At 38.4% G+C, this 18,813-nt stretch overlaps 1 protein-coding gene across 3 annotated transcripts in view; it reads left to right on the top strand.

Annotated features, from left to right (window-relative positions):
- Positions 1-1,306: 1,306 nt before the first annotated feature.
- LOC126354482 (2-oxoisovalerate dehydrogenase subunit beta, mitochondrial) overlaps positions 1,307-18,813 on the top strand; it is a 142,025-nt gene continuing 124,518 nt past the window's right edge. The window contains exons 1-4 of one of the 3 annotated variants that reach the window (XM_050004199.1): positions 1,307-1,809; positions 11,607-11,684; positions 12,272-12,474; positions 17,479-17,634. In XM_050004199.1, the coding sequence (XP_049860156.1) occupies positions 1,686-1,809; positions 11,607-11,684; positions 12,272-12,474; positions 17,479-17,634 (561 nt within the window). In that variant the 5' untranslated portion in view covers positions 1,307-1,685. The other 2 variants (XM_050004200.1, XM_050004202.1) reach the window with 2 other exon arrangements.

Raw genomic sequence — 18,813 nt, 5'->3', positions numbered from 1 at the left:
GGACTCAATTTGAGGTAAAAATTCCTGTACATCTGGAGCACAGCATTGTATGGTAGTGAAACATGGACTGTGGGAAAACTGGAACAGAAGAGAATCGAAGCATTTGAAATGTGATGCTACAGACGAATGTTGAAAATTATGTGGACTTATAACGTAAGGAAAAAGGAGGGTTCTGCACAAAATCGCAGAGGAAAAGAATATGTGGGTAACACTGACAAGGAAAAGAGACAAGATGATAGGTCATCTGTTAAGACGTCAGGGAATGACTTCCATGGTACTACAGGGGGCTGTAGAGGGCAAAATCTGTAGAGGAACACAAGAGATTGGAATACATCCAGCAAATAATTGAGAACGTAGGTTACAAGTGCTACTCTGAGATGAAGAGGTTGGCACAGGAGACGAATTCGTGGCGGGCCGCAACATACTAGTCAGAAGACTGATGAATCAAAAAAAAAAAAAAAAAAATTGTTGACAACTTTCAAATTAGCCATACGAAAGACTGAGCTTGTGACCTTGCACTCAAGGGCTGCCTTGTTTGCACAACGAAAGTGAATTAGGGGTGAGCTGTAGAATGCATAACCATAATACTAGAAGTAAGACTTTTTGGTTAGATTACGAATCCATGTCTAGAATTCAGAACGGAGTTACATTTTGGCGCAAAAGCCTGCAACAGATTGTTGGTAGTCTTCAGGCAGTGAAAATTCCTGCTAAGAAACAAACTAAACTACAGCTCATTGGCTACACCTATAATTTCTAAGAATATACTGAGTTTTACAAAACCCTAACCATAAAAATGTTATTTATAACATGTCAGAATTGATTTATTACAGAATTGATACATTTTTCTGCCTTCGTGAAGTCTTGCTTCAAGACAGAGTACATAGCTTCAAATGTGTTGGGTATGATTTCACTCAAAGCTCGTTTCGAAATTGCAGTTGAGAATTCTAACTACTTTAGCTTCTTTCTGTTGCCTGTTCAGTATTATATGACAGGCTCTGAACATCAAAGGGGAATTATATGTTTCCAATTTCACCGGAAATAATTAAGCTAATCGTCAATTTCCACCTGCAACTCGCGAACTAAATTTATATGCGAAAACTGCTTTCTCTTAAGCTGCTGCTGTCTACATACACCATTTTGATTGGTCTTTCTGCTTCTTGCGTTCTGTTTGCAAACACGAGTTGCGAACACAGGACACAGAATTTTATCCATTGCGAATTCTTTGATAAATGAAATAAACTTTGAGGTTACAATAGCCTCCTCGCTTGCTCCCAAAATGTCTTTTCTACACCGACAGATGACGAGCGAGCAGTAGATTGAACTTGTTGTGTTTTCACACCACATATGCCGTGATTTATCGAATAACGTTCCTTTTGTGCGGATATCCGCGCAGACATCATTAAATGTTGGAGGGCGTATGGTATTCTGCACCTGTACATCATCCAAGTAAACAAACTTCTGCAGAGCAAAATGTTTGGGACATATATCGAGCACATTTTCGTATAATACGCATACACACTCACACCATATGTATATAATCTCAAGACAAACTTTATTAAATACCATAATAACAGTAAGGTACTGGGAGGTTGGCAGCGGTTCAGTGCTGCAGAAGCACATCCGCAGCGGGCAGCACCACATCCTCGACACGTTTTGATTTCTGAGTGCAGTTTGGAGTGTTCGCAATGAGGGCGTTGAAGTGTTTAGCTACGAGTAGCAATAAGTTTCTAACGCAGTGCTATAATTTCGTTTTTATACGGAAGTCGTCGCACTTCAAGTATTATCCTGATGGAATAACGTCGGATAAAGGTTAATATCGGAACAGTTGTACATGGTGGTTAGACTGTGGTCAACGAATGAATATTCCATGGAACGCAGCAAATTATCACTTTGTTGTGTTGAAAACTAGAGTTAGTTGGGAACTGTTTTGTTTATATATTTTGTAGCTTTTGTTAACAATAAGCAGCTCGATGTTTATGTAGCATACGTAAATGTAATTGAATAGCAGAATGGAATATGCAGTTGTGCCTGAAACATAACAAAAACAAAGTTGTAAATATTAGTAATCTCGGAAGACACCAGCACGGAATGTAATTGTAACATTAACATCGTTGAGATTTATCGTACAAAAGAATCGTCTTCTGCTATTTCCACCTGATAATATGTGTTATTAAAACCGGAAAACAATATAAAAAGTGAGTTAGATGAATACATAGATGAGGTGGTACCCAACGTGAGTTTCAGTCGCCGCGAGGCGTCTTCGGGATCACTATGTGGAGATTCTCAACAAGAATTGCCGCAGTGAAATGACATTGAATTTCCAAATACTTTGTTCTCACATAGAACCAACTCTGTTACCTTAAAATGCTTCGCACAGTTGGCAAACAGACAGACGTTGCAAGCCACCGATACTGTGTACGGGAAACGCTGTGCAATGCATTGAACCGTATAACTCTCAGGAACTTCCGTACAAGGAATGAATATATATAAATATAGAGTGGTCATAGTTCGTCTGTAGTTGAGATATTCCTATTAAATGCGTCAAACTCCCAAACCTAGTAACCATTGTACATACAGTACATTTCAGAACTGAGGGTTACAGCACAGCAGTTAAAAGCTCATTTTGTGTCAGTGGAATGTAATTCTTCCCTTTGGTAGATTTATCAACTGAATCAGCATCTGCACGACTGGCTCTTCGTGTGACGTGTTCCAGACAATAGGCTTGGCAACGTGAACTGTTGATTTGTGCAGGGGTAACTGAACAGAAAAAGTCTTGAAGAGAAGAGCATCACCTCAGCAGGTTGGTGTTCATGCAAATCTGTGTACATTTTGTTTCGTTCTTGTATCAGGACTTTTGAAAAATGTTTTGACATAACACTGCTAAATCCTTGGTAGAATTGACACTTTCATTTCACTGTGTTCGAACATTACTTAGTTAGCAACTAACTGAACAGTAATGATAAATATGAGCTTTTTGTTTAATTTCTGCATGAGCTGTTGTAACTCCAGAGGATTGCTCCTAGCTCTTTCAAGAAAGTGTTGCTAGTGCATGTAGTCCTAGGTAGGAGATGGGCAGAATAAGAGAATATATCATAAATTATTTTATTGAATAAGTGGCCGAGTTGCTGTTCACTGCAGATCCATGATCAGATCTGTTTCAAAATTATTTGATTCTTGGCAATTTAAAATATTTCTTCGGTCACTGTTTAATTTAGTGTTTCAGAATACATTTACACACTGGAAGGAAGGCACAAGAGATCGATAAAAAATCTAAAAGCATATGTAATTGGAGCAGGAAAAAAAAAAACATAGTAGCCTATGTGATACTATGGGAAGTGCCCCCTGCAGTGAAATTCACATTGGTTTGCAGAGTAGGGCTGTGAATGTAATGAAATAGAGATCATGTGACTAATGATAGGAGTAATACATTCAGTACATAAGAACTTTGATGGTCTGTCATGTCTCAGCTTTACCAAAGTCTGTCTTAGTTGGACAGGAAATTAGGCTACAGTGAAGCAAATGCCATAGACCTCAAGCTATGCTATACCACAACCCTTATTTCACCTTTGCTTTCATTGATTTCACAAACTTGATCTGATTTTCACTTCCCATTCCAATGTAGGGCATTACTGAAGCATCATATTCCACCTGTCTCCTTTAACCCATGACATCATCGAGAAGGCGGGTACCCATATTTGCAGCATATCCAATGTGCTGATCATAATGTCACTACATAACACATGCTACCAAAAATAAAAATGAAATGAGAGTATTTCACCCCAGGAACACAGTGAAACTAATGGAACAACTGAGAGAAAATGGGGGTTTAGGGCAGGGACAAGCTAAATATATGACAATATGAAAAACAGTACCACCCCAAAACAAATATTATCCACAGTATCAAACACCTGACAGAGTGCTACAAACACAAAAACCACAGAATCCCACATTTCACTTTACCTACATTGCTGAAATGAAGCCATTGATACGAAGAAACCAATCCAAAATGCAGTATTGTGAATTTCACTTGACCTATATAGCTCAAACAAAGCCTTTCATACCAAAAAGCCAAAACAAACAAACACACACTCTCTCTCTCTCTCTCTCTCTCTCTCTCTCTCTCTCTCTCTCTCTCTCTCTCTGACCCTCTCGCTCTTACTGCCAAATGCTCAAAACCCATTTTCCTCGAAAGCCTATTAGAAGAAAATACATCAGACGTGACAGTAATCCACTCCTCATCACTATAATCTTCCATCAGCCCCACAAGTTAATTCTTACATTACTCTGACTATGCAACACCTGGAAAACACATTCTGGAAGCCCAGTGCCTAAATAACAATCCCCACAATCTCAAACCAACCCAAGAACCACCCCTCGCATGCTGATGCTTCCCAGATTTAGATTCGACGATCACCACTAACACATCAGGCCCCTTACTTTGCCCCTGTACTTCACATGCCCAGAGTATACTACCCTACAAAAAATAATCAATCTAACACACTTCTCCCACTGACTCCTGTCTCGTGCTCAAAAAAATTTAAAGAGGATCAATAACAAAAGTAATATGTTAGTAAAACAATCTCCCTGGTGGCCAACTAGATCTCTCAAACTAGGTCCCCTGTCAGACGAATCACCAAATATTGTCATGGTGACACCATCACATGTACAGGTCCCTGATATGAGAGTTCAAGACCCCAGTCAACTTCATAATTGCAATACAAGCATGGCACCTCATGTAGTTGACAATCAAGCCAAATTGCTGCAATAATGTAATAATTATCTTCATGTCATTGCCCAGTGCAGCACAGATCAAGTAGCCATTGAATTTCTCCTTCAGACCTATACACAACACTACTCACACCTAAGACAAATACGAACTCATGGATTATCCAATAATAAATGCACCAACACTTTAGTGTGTGTGTGTCGTATTCAAATTGCACAGCTTTCTTCATGCTAATCAGAATGACTTGATATGTTTTTACTGTCATATTAAGATCAGTTGAAACTGTAACATTAAAAAAAAAAAACTGATTAACACATTGACTGCCGCACACATTGTTATGGAAGTTCCACCACCAGCGTATGTTATCTGGTATGAAACTATGCTGTGGATGGTGGTAACTGCCTTGTGGCAGTTAGCATGTTAACTATCAGAATTTTGTGCTGTGTATGCCTGGTTTTGTCTCATCTGTTGGAATGTGTTAAATTCTGTAGTTTGTTAAAGACTTTTGCTTTTTTTAAATGATGGTGTCAGTCTAGCCATCTTTATGCTTGTTGTTAATAGCAACATGTAGTGTTAGGAAACAGTACTAATGAAAGATATGCTATCTTGTTGACTTGGACATATAACATTCTTGTTTTGAATTCCTCCTCATATATTATCTTGTATTTTAGTAATTATTTGGTTAATTGTTTTTTCTGTAGATCATTCACATAACAATATGCTATAAGTACAAATGCTGCTGTCTAACTATTTATCATGCAAGCAATATTTTAAGGTAATACTTTTTCTTAGTAAAAACAAACTTTGATTTCAATGCAGAATAATTGCTAGAAAGTCTTGTTTTAAAAGTGTGCCATATTAGTTGTTGAGAGTATCTTTTTACTACAATTTGAAAGATGCATAGTTTCATCCTAGTTATTTGAACTTGATGGGTAAATTATGATAGAATTAATGTAGTGGACCCTCTCCTTTTTTCATAGTTTATGTACAGCATATGTAAATAATATTCATCAAAACACTCACTGTATACTTGTCTATATTCTAATTAATGATATGAATATATAGAGGGAAACTTTCCACACAGGAAAAATATATCTAAAAGCAAAGGTGATGTAACTTACCAAACGAAACTGTTGCTATGTTGATAGAGACACTAACAGACACAAAAGCACACACAAAATTCAAGCTTTTGCAACCCATGGTTGCTTCATCAGGAAAGAGGGAAGGAGAGGGAAAGACAAAAGGATGTGGGTTTTAAGGGAGAGGGTAAGGAGTCATTGCAATCCCGGCAGCAGAAAGACTTACCTTGGGGGGAAAAGGGGCAGGAACACACACACACACACACACACACACACACACACACACACACACACACACACACACATTCCCTCTTTCCTGATGAAGCAACCGTGGGTTGCGAAAGCCTGAATTTTGTGTGTGTGTGTTTGTATCTGTTAGTGTCTCTATCAACATACCGACACTTTTGTTTGGTAAGTTACATCATCTTTGTTTTTAGATATATGTCTATAATCTAATATAGGTTTCTAAATTTACTTTGCAGTTTTAATTTTTATAATGAAAGGTGTGTCAAATATGGCTTGCATAAACATTCATCAGACTGTTATGTTGTTTATTTGGCATTCACAGTTGTTGGCTCACCAATTCAAAACCAGGTTATCCCTTTCAAATATAACATTGCCCGTGAGCTACACTATAGATCAGACTGTCACTACAACCGAGATTTCAGGGTGAGTCCAGTACCACACACTTGCCCACATCACACCCAATTTGAGATCAGTGAACATGGCAACAGTGGTATATTATCTGGGAATCTGCAGTATTGAATGTTCCTATCAACTGAATATTAGTATTTGAACATCATCATTCTGATTCACAAATCAAAACATGGTTATTTATTCACAAACAAGTTCGATCATTGTGGAGCTAGATATAACAAATGAGAATGTTTGGAAGCTTTTAAAAACTGTGACATTAACCTTTTTAGAAAACATAAAAGTACAAAGTTTCAAAATATTGCTATTTGCTGCCAAAGATGGGTGCCAGTCTGGCTTGTTTGTGAATAAATAGCCTTTTATGCAGCTTTTGTCAAATTATGAAACACAAGGGTGTCATTCAAATTTGTCAGAGCTGTGGAGCAGCATGTATACCCAGGTATTTGTACGAGTTGGCCAGTTTCAACAGCAACTCATTGATAGTATAGGACAATGCATATTTTTTCGTTTTGTGGAGTGCAAAATTTTACATTTCGAAACATTTAGAGCAAGTTGCCACTCTCAGCACCATGTTGAAAACTTATCAAGATCTGACTGAATATTTCTGCAGTCTCTTCCAGATAGCACATCTTTGTAGATAATTACATCATCAGCAAAAAGTCTTGATTTTACTATTAATATTGTCTGTAAGGCCATTAATACACAATATGACAGGGAGGGTCCCAACACACTGCCCTGAGGCACACTCCAGGTCTGTTTGTGCACATCTGGCGACGACTCTCCACCTAAGATGACATACTGTGTCTTCCCTACTAGAAAGTCCTCAGTCCTGTCACAAATTTCACTTGGGAACCCCATATGGTCATACTTTCAACAATAAGTATAGCTCCAGTGCTGAGTCAAATGCTTTTTGGAAATCAAAATATACTGCCTCTACCTGGTTGCCTTGATCCAAAGCTTTCAGTATGTTATGTGAGTAAAGTGAGAGTTTCACATGTTTCATGTGATCACTATTTTCGAAATCCATCCTGGTTAAAGAGGTCATTCTGTTTGAAATACCTCATTATCTTTGAGCTCGGAATATATTCTAAGAGTCTACAACAAATGGATGTCAAGGATTTTTGATGGTAGTTTTGTGAATCACTTCTGCAACCCATCTTGTAGACTTGTGTGACCTGTACATTCTTCCAAAATCTGGCTATGTTCGAGAGATCTATGATCTAGATTATAGTTAAAAGAGGTGCTAACTCAGCCGCAATTTCAGTACAGAATCTGACAGTGTGTCCATGGGGGACTGCAACTTTGTTCAAATTAACAATTTCAGCTCTCTCTCAGAACCACTGACACTTATACTTATTTCATTTATTTTTTTCAGTGGTATAAGAATTAAATTGGGATAATTAATTAGGATTTTCCTTTGTAAAGGAACATTTGAAAACAAAATTAAGCATTTAAACTTTCACTTTGCTACCTTCAATTTCAGTTCCTGTCTCATGCACTAGTAACTGGACATGAACTTAGGTGCCACTAACAGCCTTTACCTATGAATATAATTTCTTTGGGTTCTGTGAAAGACCACTTGACAATATTCTCTCTACTGTAGTCACTGAAGGCATCACACATTGCTCTCTTGACAGCCAAACACATTTCATTCAGCATCTCTCTATCTATAGCCCTTTGCTTTGTTTTACACCTATTATGCAGTAATATCTGTTACTTTACAAGTTTCTTTACAGTGACTGTACACCATGGAGGCTCCCTCCCATTATGAACTGTTCACTGGATACACATCTACCCACTGCATGGTCAACTATTCTCTTAAACTTGAGCAAGAGTTCTTCTACATGCCCCTGTTCTGTACTGAAAGTTTCAGGTTCCTCATTGAGATATGACACTACTGATTTTTTATCTAGTTTACTGAACATATATATCTTTCTGCTTGTTTTAGTTGTCCTACATACATTGGTAATCGTTGTTGCCACAACCACCTCATGGTTACCGACACCAGTTTCAATGTGGACACCCCAAGAGAGGTCAGGTCTGTTTGTTGCCATTAGATCCAATATATTTCTATCGTGAGTGGGGTTCCTAACTATCTGTTCTTGGTAGTTTTCAGGGAACACATTTAGTGAAGTTTCACATGATGTCTTATCGCGCCCACCACCAATGAAACTAATTTTCACAATTAATTGTTGGATGATAGAAGTCTCACCGATATTTTAGTATGATTGGAGAACTTACGTATAAGTGAACTGAGGTTTTCTCTGAAGTTTCCAGTTACATCAGATGATGACTCTGGTGTGCGATAGAAGGATCCAATTGTCATTTTATGCCCACCCCTGATACGGAGTCTTGCCCAAACAATCTCAAATGCAACTTCAGTTTGTACCTAATGGATTTGAGTTTCTTGTCTACTGTGACAAATACACAACCTACGTTTCCCATTTGCTTATCCTTTTGATATACACTTAAATTTTCCCCAAAAATCTCACTGCTATCAATTTCAGATTTCAACCAGCTTTCTGTACCAAGTATCACTCAAGCTTTGACTGCTTTTCATGAGAGCTTCAAACTCTGGCACTGTGTTGTGAATGCTTTGGCACTTTTCCATTAGGATTTTAATACTCTCACCTGTGGGAGGCATTTCTTTCAATCTTACACTGATACTTCTGGGTTTCCTACAGATATCATTATCTGGATTGGATGGAGAGTCGCCTAATCTAAAAATCCCTTGTGTGCACCCCACATGAAGTCAGCTACCTGATAAGCAGCTCTCATGTGTAGTGCACACCCGATCTATTTAGGGGGACCCTACAATACTCAACCCTTTGGCACAAGTCCAGGAAGTCGCAGCCTGGGTTGTCACAGAACCTTTGAAGTCTCGGGTTCAGTCCTTCCACTCCAAAGGGCCATGATCAGGTCTGAGGACAGTGCTGTAAATTGTGAGCTTCACTGAAACTCCATACACAAGACGGGTCTTCTCAGCCTTCTATGCTAATCGCTGGAATGACACAAGAATGACCTCAGAACCCAGACAACAGGCATCATTCATTCCAGTGTGCACCATAATCTACAGTTAGTTGCACCTTGTTCCCTCAATGGCTGCTGGAATAGCCTCTTCAACATCCTGAATGAGGTCCCTAGTCATAAACATTGAGTGCATCTGGTGTTCTTTCCTGTCCCTTGCTGTGATTTACCTGAGGAGTACCTTCATTTGCCATACATTTGAACTGCCAAAGATTAGATCCCTACTCTTTTGTGCTTGCCTCCTTGTGTTTGCCTCCTCCTAGCACCAGACAAAAATAGGTTTCCCCAAAACAGGCGAAGTGAGTCCCACTGGCTCAGGTTCAGTTTCAGTGAAAGACAAGCACCTCTTGATGTGTAAAATGGTGTGTTGCAGTATTCCTGTGATGAAAACATTGGAACGTAGGGAGAGGTATTTGACCTCCTTCATAAACAAATGTAACATAGTGCATATAGAGAGATAAAAATACCGTTTATTGTATGGTTATGTGATTACAGAACAGTCACTGGAAGCAGTTACTTCCATAAAATATCTAGGAGTACATGTATTGACCAGTTTGAAGTGAAATGACCACATTAAATTGATTGTGGGTGATGCAGATGACAGACTGAGATATATTGGAAGAATTTTCAGGGAACGTAGTCCATAAACAAAGGAAGCAGCATAAGAAACATTTATTTGGAGCATAAGAAACATTTATTTGGCCAATACTTGAATACTGCTCATCAGTCATGGATCTGTACCAGATAGGATTGATACAGGAAATAGCGGAAATTCAAAGAAGAGCAGCACATCTCATTACAGGTCCATTTAGTAGTTGCAAATGTGTCACGAAGATGCTCAGTCAATTCCATAGGCAAACACTGCAAGAGAGGTGTTCCGCATCATGGTATAGTCTGCTGGTATAATTCCAGGAATGTGTGTTCCTAGAAGAGTGAATACGACATATTGCTTCATCCTGTCTATATATCGTGAAAAGGCCATGGAGATAAAGTTAGAGAAATTCAAGCTTCACTGAGACTTATCAGCAGTTGTCCTTCCTGCGAACCATATGTGACAGGAGTGGAAAAACGGGGAAGTGATAGTGGTACACAAAAGACCCTCTGCCTCACACAATAAGATGGCTTGCAGACTATGTATTTAGATGTAGACAGCTGGGAAGAAATCCCGAAACCCGCCAAGGACTGAAATCTGAATATTTGCATTAGTCTAGACACAGTTAACGCTCCCAAATATCTACTAATTACATAATTATAACTGGGAAATATATATGTAAATAAAATAGAAAGAAACTTCCACATGGGAAAAATATATTAAAAACAAAGATTCCAAGACTTACCAAGCGGGAAAGCACCGGTAGACAGGCACAATAAAATAACACACAAACACACACACACAATTTCTAGCTTTCACAACCAACGGTTGCTTCTTCAGGAAAGAGGGAAGAAGAGGGAAAGACGAAAGGATGTGGGTTTTAAGGGAGAGGGTAAGGAGTCATTCCAATCCCGGGAGCGGAAAGACTTACCTTAGGGGGAAAAAAGAATAGGTATATACTCGCACACGCGCGCGCGCACACTTCACACACACACACACACACACACACACACACACACACAAGCAGACATATTTCTGCTTGTGTCTGTATATGTATGGATGGATGTCTGTCTGTGTGTCTGTCTGTCTGTCTGTGTCTGTGTGTGCGCGTGAGTATATACCTATCCTTTTTTCCCCCTAAGGTAAGTCTTTCCACTCCCGGAATTGGAATGACTCCTTACCCTCTCCCTTAAAACCCACATCCTTTCGTCTTTCCCTCTCCTTCCCTCTTTCCTGAAGAAGCAACCGTTGGTTGCGAAAGCTAGAAATTTTGTGTGTGTGTGTTATTTTATTGTGCCTGTCTACTGGCGCTTTCCCGCTTGGTAAGTCTTGGAATCTCTGTTTTTAATATATATATTTTCCTCCCTAAGAAAATTAAGAGCCTTCACTAGACATACATGGAAAATTTTGTTTCATATTATTTGGAATACCATAACAGGCAAACTTCAGGATATTGATGTCAGTAGTCTTTGTGTTCTCTATCATACTGTACTGACTTGTGTTTATTTCACTTTTTTTCTCTTAAAAGGGAAATCGCTGAAGATGAATATGTTCCAGGCAATTAACAGTGCAATGGATATAACACTCAATAAGGATCCCTCTGCAGGTATGACTCTACTCTTCTAAATCTGTATAAATTACTTTCAGTTTACTTTAAATAACTGTTTAAATACGAGTGTTAGCTGAAGATAATAAGCTAAAATGGAGCAACTTCTAGATAAAATTAAGAAAGAAAATATAGCATTGTTTGCATGTAGAAGTCTCTCACATTGTGTAGACTTGAAGACAGTGGTGTCTTATTTTTTATTTTTTTACCCCCTGTAACAATAGGCTATTCTTGCATGCAGTAATGGCACTGAAGTGTTGTGTATTATGTAAAGAAAACAACTTCACATTTTACAGTCATCTCTTCATATATCATCATGGCATTTATTGCTAATGGTAAAAGTCAAGTTCTTGTGAACTTGACACTGCTTGTTATGGATGCTTTGTTCATTTTATCCAACTTGTTAGATACAGATTCTGAAGTTAGCCAGTTTGTTTCTGAAGCAGGTAGTAGTTGTAATCATATCTTGTGGTAATTTTTAAAACAAAAAGAGAACTGTATTATGTTTTTTACCTGTTACTACTACAAAGTTAATATTAAGTTCACTTTAACATGTTGCAGTTACTATTTTTCTTTTTTTTCCCCAGTTGTGTTTGGAGAAGATGTTGCATTTGGTGGAGTGTTTCGTTGCACACTGGACCTACAAAAAAAGTATGGCAAAGATAGAGTATTCAACACTCCTCTCTGTGAACAGGGCATTGTAGGCTTTGGAATAGGTCTTGCAAATGTTGGAGCAACAGCAATTGCAGAAATACAGTTTGCTGACTACATCCTTCCCGCTTTTGATCAGGTATTTACAAAGAACTACTCACATGCTAGTGGCCAATTTATACAATGTTTTTGTTCTGTTTACTTGCATTTTTGGTAATGATGTACATGGATGATCTTTTCTGTGCAAAGGATGAGTGGGAACACTCCTTAAGATAGATATACTTTTTTCAGGAGAGAGCGAGAGAGAGAGAGCGAGAGAGAGAGAGAGAGATAGTTGCATTAATCGCTTGTCATGCTTCAACAAAATGCAGTGCCACCATTTGTCCATTTTGTGATGGGACTTCGCACAGATAATCAGACTATCTTCTTTTTAGGAGCTAGAATAACTGGAATATTAGTTACTTTTTGTATGCTCATAAATGATGAGCAGAAAAGCGAAATAACAAAAAGAAAAAATTTAATAACATTTGCATCTCATGTACTTACTTGTCTCGCAGTGTTAGTACACAAAAATAAAACTGTTTTCATCCTGATGTTTTGTTCCATATCCCACAGTGTGTAGCTTGGGTCATATTCCTCACACTGAAAAGGACAAAGTGCCATATTAAACTATGTCCTATGAAAACGTTCATTTTTAGGTTGTTAACAGAAAGAACATTTTATAAAGTTCTCAGGCCACAGACTCATAACTAATGTTCAAAGTATGTTCAAATTCCACCTTCATATGGATACTCTCAAGATACAAGTTAATATGCCAACTAGCTCCACAGATGACGAAGAGATTGAAGAATTGTATGATGAGATAAAAGAAATTATTTAGACAGTGAAGGGAGATGAAAATTTAATAGTCACAGGGGACTGGAATTCAATAGTAGGAAAAGGAAGACAAGGAAAAGTAGTAGGTGAATATGTAATGGGGATAAGGAATGAAAGAGGAAGCCACCTGGTAGAATTTTGCACAGAGCATAATTTATTCATAGCTAATACTTGGTTTAAGAATCGTGAAAGAAAGTTGTCTATGTTGAAGAGGCCTGGAGACACAGGAAGGTTTCAGATAGATTATATAATGGTAAGACACAGATTTGTGAACCAGGTTTTAAATTGTAAGACATTTCCAGGTGCAGATGTGGACTCTGACCACAATCTATTGGTTATTAACTGTAGATTAAAACTGAATAAACTACAAAAATGTGGAAATTTAAGGAGATGGGACCTGGATAAATTGAAACAACCAGAGGTTGTTGAGAGTTTGAGAGAGCATTAGGGAACAATTGACAAGAATGGGGGAAAGAAATTCTGTAGAAGAGTGGGTAGATTTGAGAGATGACATAGTGAAGGCAGCAGAAGATCAATTAGGTAAAAAGATGAGGGCTAGTAGAAATCCGTGGATAACAGAAAAGATACTGAATTTAATTGATGAAAGGAGAAAATATAGAAATGCAGTAAATAAAGCAGGCAAAAAGGAATACAAACATCTGAAAAATGAGATCAATAGGAAGTGCAAAATGGCTGAGCAGGGATGGCTAGAGGACAAATGTAAGGATGTAGAGGCTTATCTCACGAGGGTTAGGATAGATGCTGCCTACAGCAAAATTAGAGAGAGCTATGGAGAAAAGAGAACCACTTGCATGAATATTAAGAGCTCAGATGGAAAGCCAGTTCCAAGCAAATAAGGGAAGGCAGAAAGGTGGAAGGAGTATATAGAGGGTCTATACGAGGACGATGTACTTGAGGGCGGTATTATTGAAATGAAAGAGGCAGTAGAAGAAGATGAGATGGGAGATATGATACTGCTTGAATGATTTGACAGAGCACTGAAAGACATAAGTCGAAACAAGGCTCCAGGAGTAGACTACATTTCATTAGAACTACTGATAGCCTTGGGAGAGCCAGCCATGACAAAGCTCTTCCGTCTGGTGAGCAAGATTGATGAGACAGGCAAAATATCCAAAGAAAGCATGTGTTACCAGGTCTGAAAATTACCAAAGTATCAGTTTAATAAATCACAGCTGCAAAATACAAACACGAATTCTTTACAGATGAATGAAATAACTGGTAGAAGCTGACCTTGGGGAAGATCAGTTTGGATTATATAGAAATGTTGAAACAAGTGAGGCAATACTGACCATATGACTTATCTTAAGAAGATAGATTAAGGAACGGCAAACCTACGTTTCTAGCATTTGTAGACTTAGAGAAAGCTTTTGACAATGTTGATTGGAATACTCTCGTTCAAATTCTGAAGGTGGCATGGATCAAATACAGGGAACAAAAGGCTATTTACAATTTGTACAGAAACCAGATGGCAATTATGAATTGAGGGGCATGAAAGGCAAGCAGTTGTTGAGAAGGGAGTGAGACAGGGGTGTAGCCTATTTCTGATGTTATTCAATCTGTATACTGAGCAAGCAGTAAGGAAAACAAAAGAAAAATTTGGAGTAGGAATTAAAATCCATGGAGAAGAAATAAAAACTTTGAGGTTTGCTGGTGACATTGTACGAGGTACTTTCTGTAATTAGCGAGACAAATTGGTCTGGGGGGAAAACTGTTAGTAGGAACAGTTCGGTACTTTCACAGCTCTTTAAGTTGGCATCACTGGGATGAGCCCTGATCAGCTGATGTATCAGCATTGTTTAGTTTATAACCTCAAAAATACATTTCAAGACGGAAAGTCCACTTGAAACCTCAACATTATGCGAACAACTTTCTGTTATTCGTTTTTTACTTGCTGAAGGTGAGCAACCAGTGAATATATACTGTAGAATGTCTAAAGTATATAATGAAGGTTTTATGAAATGTCCAAATTTTTACAAGTGGGTAGAGCAGTTCAAAAGTGCTCACGACTCAGTGACTGACAAACACAGTTCTGGCTGACCAGCTGCAGTTTGAATTCCCTTGCTTGAAAGTCGAATTGATGACATTATTTGTGCCGACCGCCATGTGACTGTGCTAATGATAGTTGATAAGGTTCAAGTTAGTGCTAGTACAGTTCACAACATTATCTGTAACAAGCTGAAGTACTGCAAAACATGTTCAAGATGGATCCCAAAGGAGTTGACACAGCTACACAAGGAAGCAAGTTTGATGAGTGTGCACAGAGATAAAGGAACATTATGAAAGAGAAGGCAAGCACTTCCTCAACAAAATTTTAACTTGTGATGAAACTTGGGTTCACTGTTATGAATCAGAATCAAAAAGACAGAGCAGGGAATGGAAGCACACCAACTCACCAGTCAAGAAAAAATTCAGAACCCAAGCATCAGCAGTAAAAGTCATGTTTATAGTGTTCTGGGATGCTGAAGATCCAGTTTTTTTAGGTTATCTCGAAGAGCAGTGTACAATGAACAGCCAATACTACTTAGATTTGCTTTTAAACAAGGTGAAGCCAGCCATTAGAGAGAGATGTCACAGATCTTGGAGGAGAGGTGTGATTCTCCAGCAAGACAACACATCCTCGTATTGATCAAGTATCCCGTGAAACCATCAACAAAATGGGCTGGGAAGTACTGCCTCACCCCCCTTACAGTCCTGGTTTGGCACCTAGTGACTTCCATTTGTTTGGTGCACTGAAGGAGGAGTTACGTTGGAAGAGGTTCCAGGACAACGAGGACTTCAAAAAGTTTGTGGGAAATTGGTTCAAACATCAAAATACAGAGTTTTTTGCAGGTTGGAAAGTAGGAAAAGTATTGTTTTGTAAAAATAAACACTTTTTTCTCCAGACCAATTTGTCTCTCTTATTATTGAATGACCTTCATTATTCTGTCATAGACAGCAGAGGACCTGGAAGAGCAGTTGAACGGAATGGACAGTGTCTCGAAAAGTGGATATAAGGTGAACATCAACAAAAGCAAAATGAGAATAATGGAATGTAGTTAAATTAAATAAGGTGACACTGAGGGAATTAGATTAGGAAATGAGACACTTAAAGTAGTAGATGAGTTTTGCTGTTTGGGGAGCAAAATAACTGATGATGGTCAAAGTAGAGAGGATATGAAATGTAGACTGGCAGTGGCAAGGAAAGCATTTCTGAAGAAAAGAAATTTGATAACATCAAGTATAGATATGTATCAGGAAGTCATTTCTGAAAGTATTTGTATGGGTTGTAGCCATGTATGGAAGTGAAACATGGATGATAGATAGTTTAGCCAAGAAGAGAATAGAAGCTTTTGAAATGTGGTGCTACAGAAGAATGCTGAAGGTTAGATGGGTAGATCACGTAACTAATGAGGAGACACGGAATAGAATTGGGGAGAAGAGGAATTTGTGGCACAACTTGACTAGGAGAAGGGATCGATTTGTAGGATATGTTTTGAGGCATCATGGGATCACAAAGTTAGTACTGAAAAGCAGTGTGGAGGGTAAAAATTGTAGAGGGAGACGAAGAGATGAATACACTAAGCAGATTCGGAAGGATGTAGGGTGCAGTAGTTACTTGGAGATGAAAAAGCTTGCACAGGATAGGGTAGCATGGAGAGCTTCATCAAACCAGTCTCTGGACAGAAGACCACATCAACAACAGCAAAATGGATACTCATTGGATTATGGACTGTCAGATGAAAAACCTCAATTTAGTGTCATATGGTTTTGCAGACTTCCATGACAAACTGATGAGTTCATCTCTCTTTGTGTTAAAAAAGCCTACTGCATAAATTGTTTGTTTAGGTGGCCACCTCAGATAATAATACATATGATTGAAGTTGAAGGTATGTGCAGTGTTCAGATTACAGAACTGCTCCTCTCATATTTAGTCATCTGATGTGATAGATATCAACCTGTGTATTCCCCCCCCCCCCCTCTCTCTCTCTCTCTCTCTCTCTCTCTCTCTCTCTCTCTCTCTCTCTCATTGACGGTAACCTAAATATGTCCATGTGGGAGGTTATACCATGTGCTTTAAAATAACTACACAACTGAAACTGGCCACTTGCGAAAAAGACAAACTAAAAGGGTCTTTTGATGCAAAGTACAAATGCCAGTATGGCAGATTATTGCCATTAAAAAGGTTTAATTTGGCTGTGGATCTTGTTGCAGCTTTTGTTCTTTATTTTTATGAAAGAAAGTAAATGCAGCTTCTCTATGTTTTCAGATAGTAAATGAGGCTGCAAAGTGTCGGTATCGCAGTGGCAATCAGTTCCACTGTGGCAGTCTTACTATAAGAGCACCTTGTGGTGCTGTTGGACATGGTGGACTTTATCATTCCCAAAGCCCAGAGGCATTCTTCGCACATGCACCAGGACTTAAGGTAATATAATACACAACTGATACTGCATGTTGAATAATACTGCTTCTCTAATCTTCTTTTTTCACCACACTTTCAGCTTATCTACATTTCTGAGACTATTTGTTGCCATGTTCATCTAAAATTTGTAATTCATACACAGGAATTTTGCAGACAGTTGGATTTACTGCTTATAACTCCACAACTAGTTTTTGAATCATTGCTCATAGGAGAATCAATGTTTCTGTAAACAAATGCAAGTAATTCGTTGATTGATTATTCTTTATGATGTCAGTACTTATTTTCATGTAAGAATACTATGTCACACTGCCAATGAATAGTATTTCTTTACTGAATGTAAAGGTTCACTTTTTGAGTCATCAGTCTTGTGATTGTTTTGATGTGATCCACCAAGCATTTCTCCCCTGTGTCAACTCTCTTTGTCTCAGAGTAGCACTTGGAATTTCCACCCTCAATTATATGCTGGATGTTTTGCAATCTCTGTCTTCCTTTATAGTTTTTACCCTCCACAGCTCCGTCTAGTACAATGGCGGTTATTCCCTGATGTCTTAACAGATGTCGTACATCTTGTCCTTTCTTCTTGTCCGTTTTTTCATATACTGTATTCTTTTCCTCTCTGATCCTGTGAAGAACCTTCTCATTCCGTACCTTATCAGTCCACCTAATGTTAACATTTATCTGTAGCACCATATCTCAAATGCTTTGATTCTATTCTGCTCCGGTTTCCCCATAGTCGGTGTTTCAGTTCCATACAGTGTTGTGATCCAAATGTGCATTCTCAGAAATTTCTTCCCCAAATTAAGACATATGTTTGATACTAGTACACTTTTCTTGGCCAGGAATGCCCTTTTTGCCAGTGCTAGTCTGCTTTTGATGTCCTCCTCACTCCGTCTGTCCTGGGTTATTTTGCTGCCGAGGTAGCAGAATTCCTTAACTTTATGACCATCTATCCTTATGTTAAATTGCTCACAGTTCTCATTTCTGCTACTCTCATTACTTTTGTTTTTCTTTGATTTATTCTCAATTCATATTCTGTGCTAAATACACAGTTCATCCGATTCAGCAGATCCTGTACTCTTCATTTTCACTGAGGATTGCAATGACATCAGCAAATCTTACCACTGATATTCTTTTACCTTGAAATTTTAATTCCAATCTTGAACCTTTGTTTAATTTTCATCA

The sequence above is a fragment of the Schistocerca gregaria genome, chromosome 3, assembly GCF_023897955.1.
Source record: "Schistocerca gregaria isolate iqSchGreg1 chromosome 3, iqSchGreg1.2, whole genome shotgun sequence".
NCBI lineage: Eukaryota > Metazoa > Arthropoda > Insecta > Orthoptera > Acrididae > Schistocerca > Schistocerca gregaria.
The sequence above is the reverse complement of the archived record's forward strand: the minus strand, read 5'-3'. Positions and strand labels throughout refer to the sequence as shown.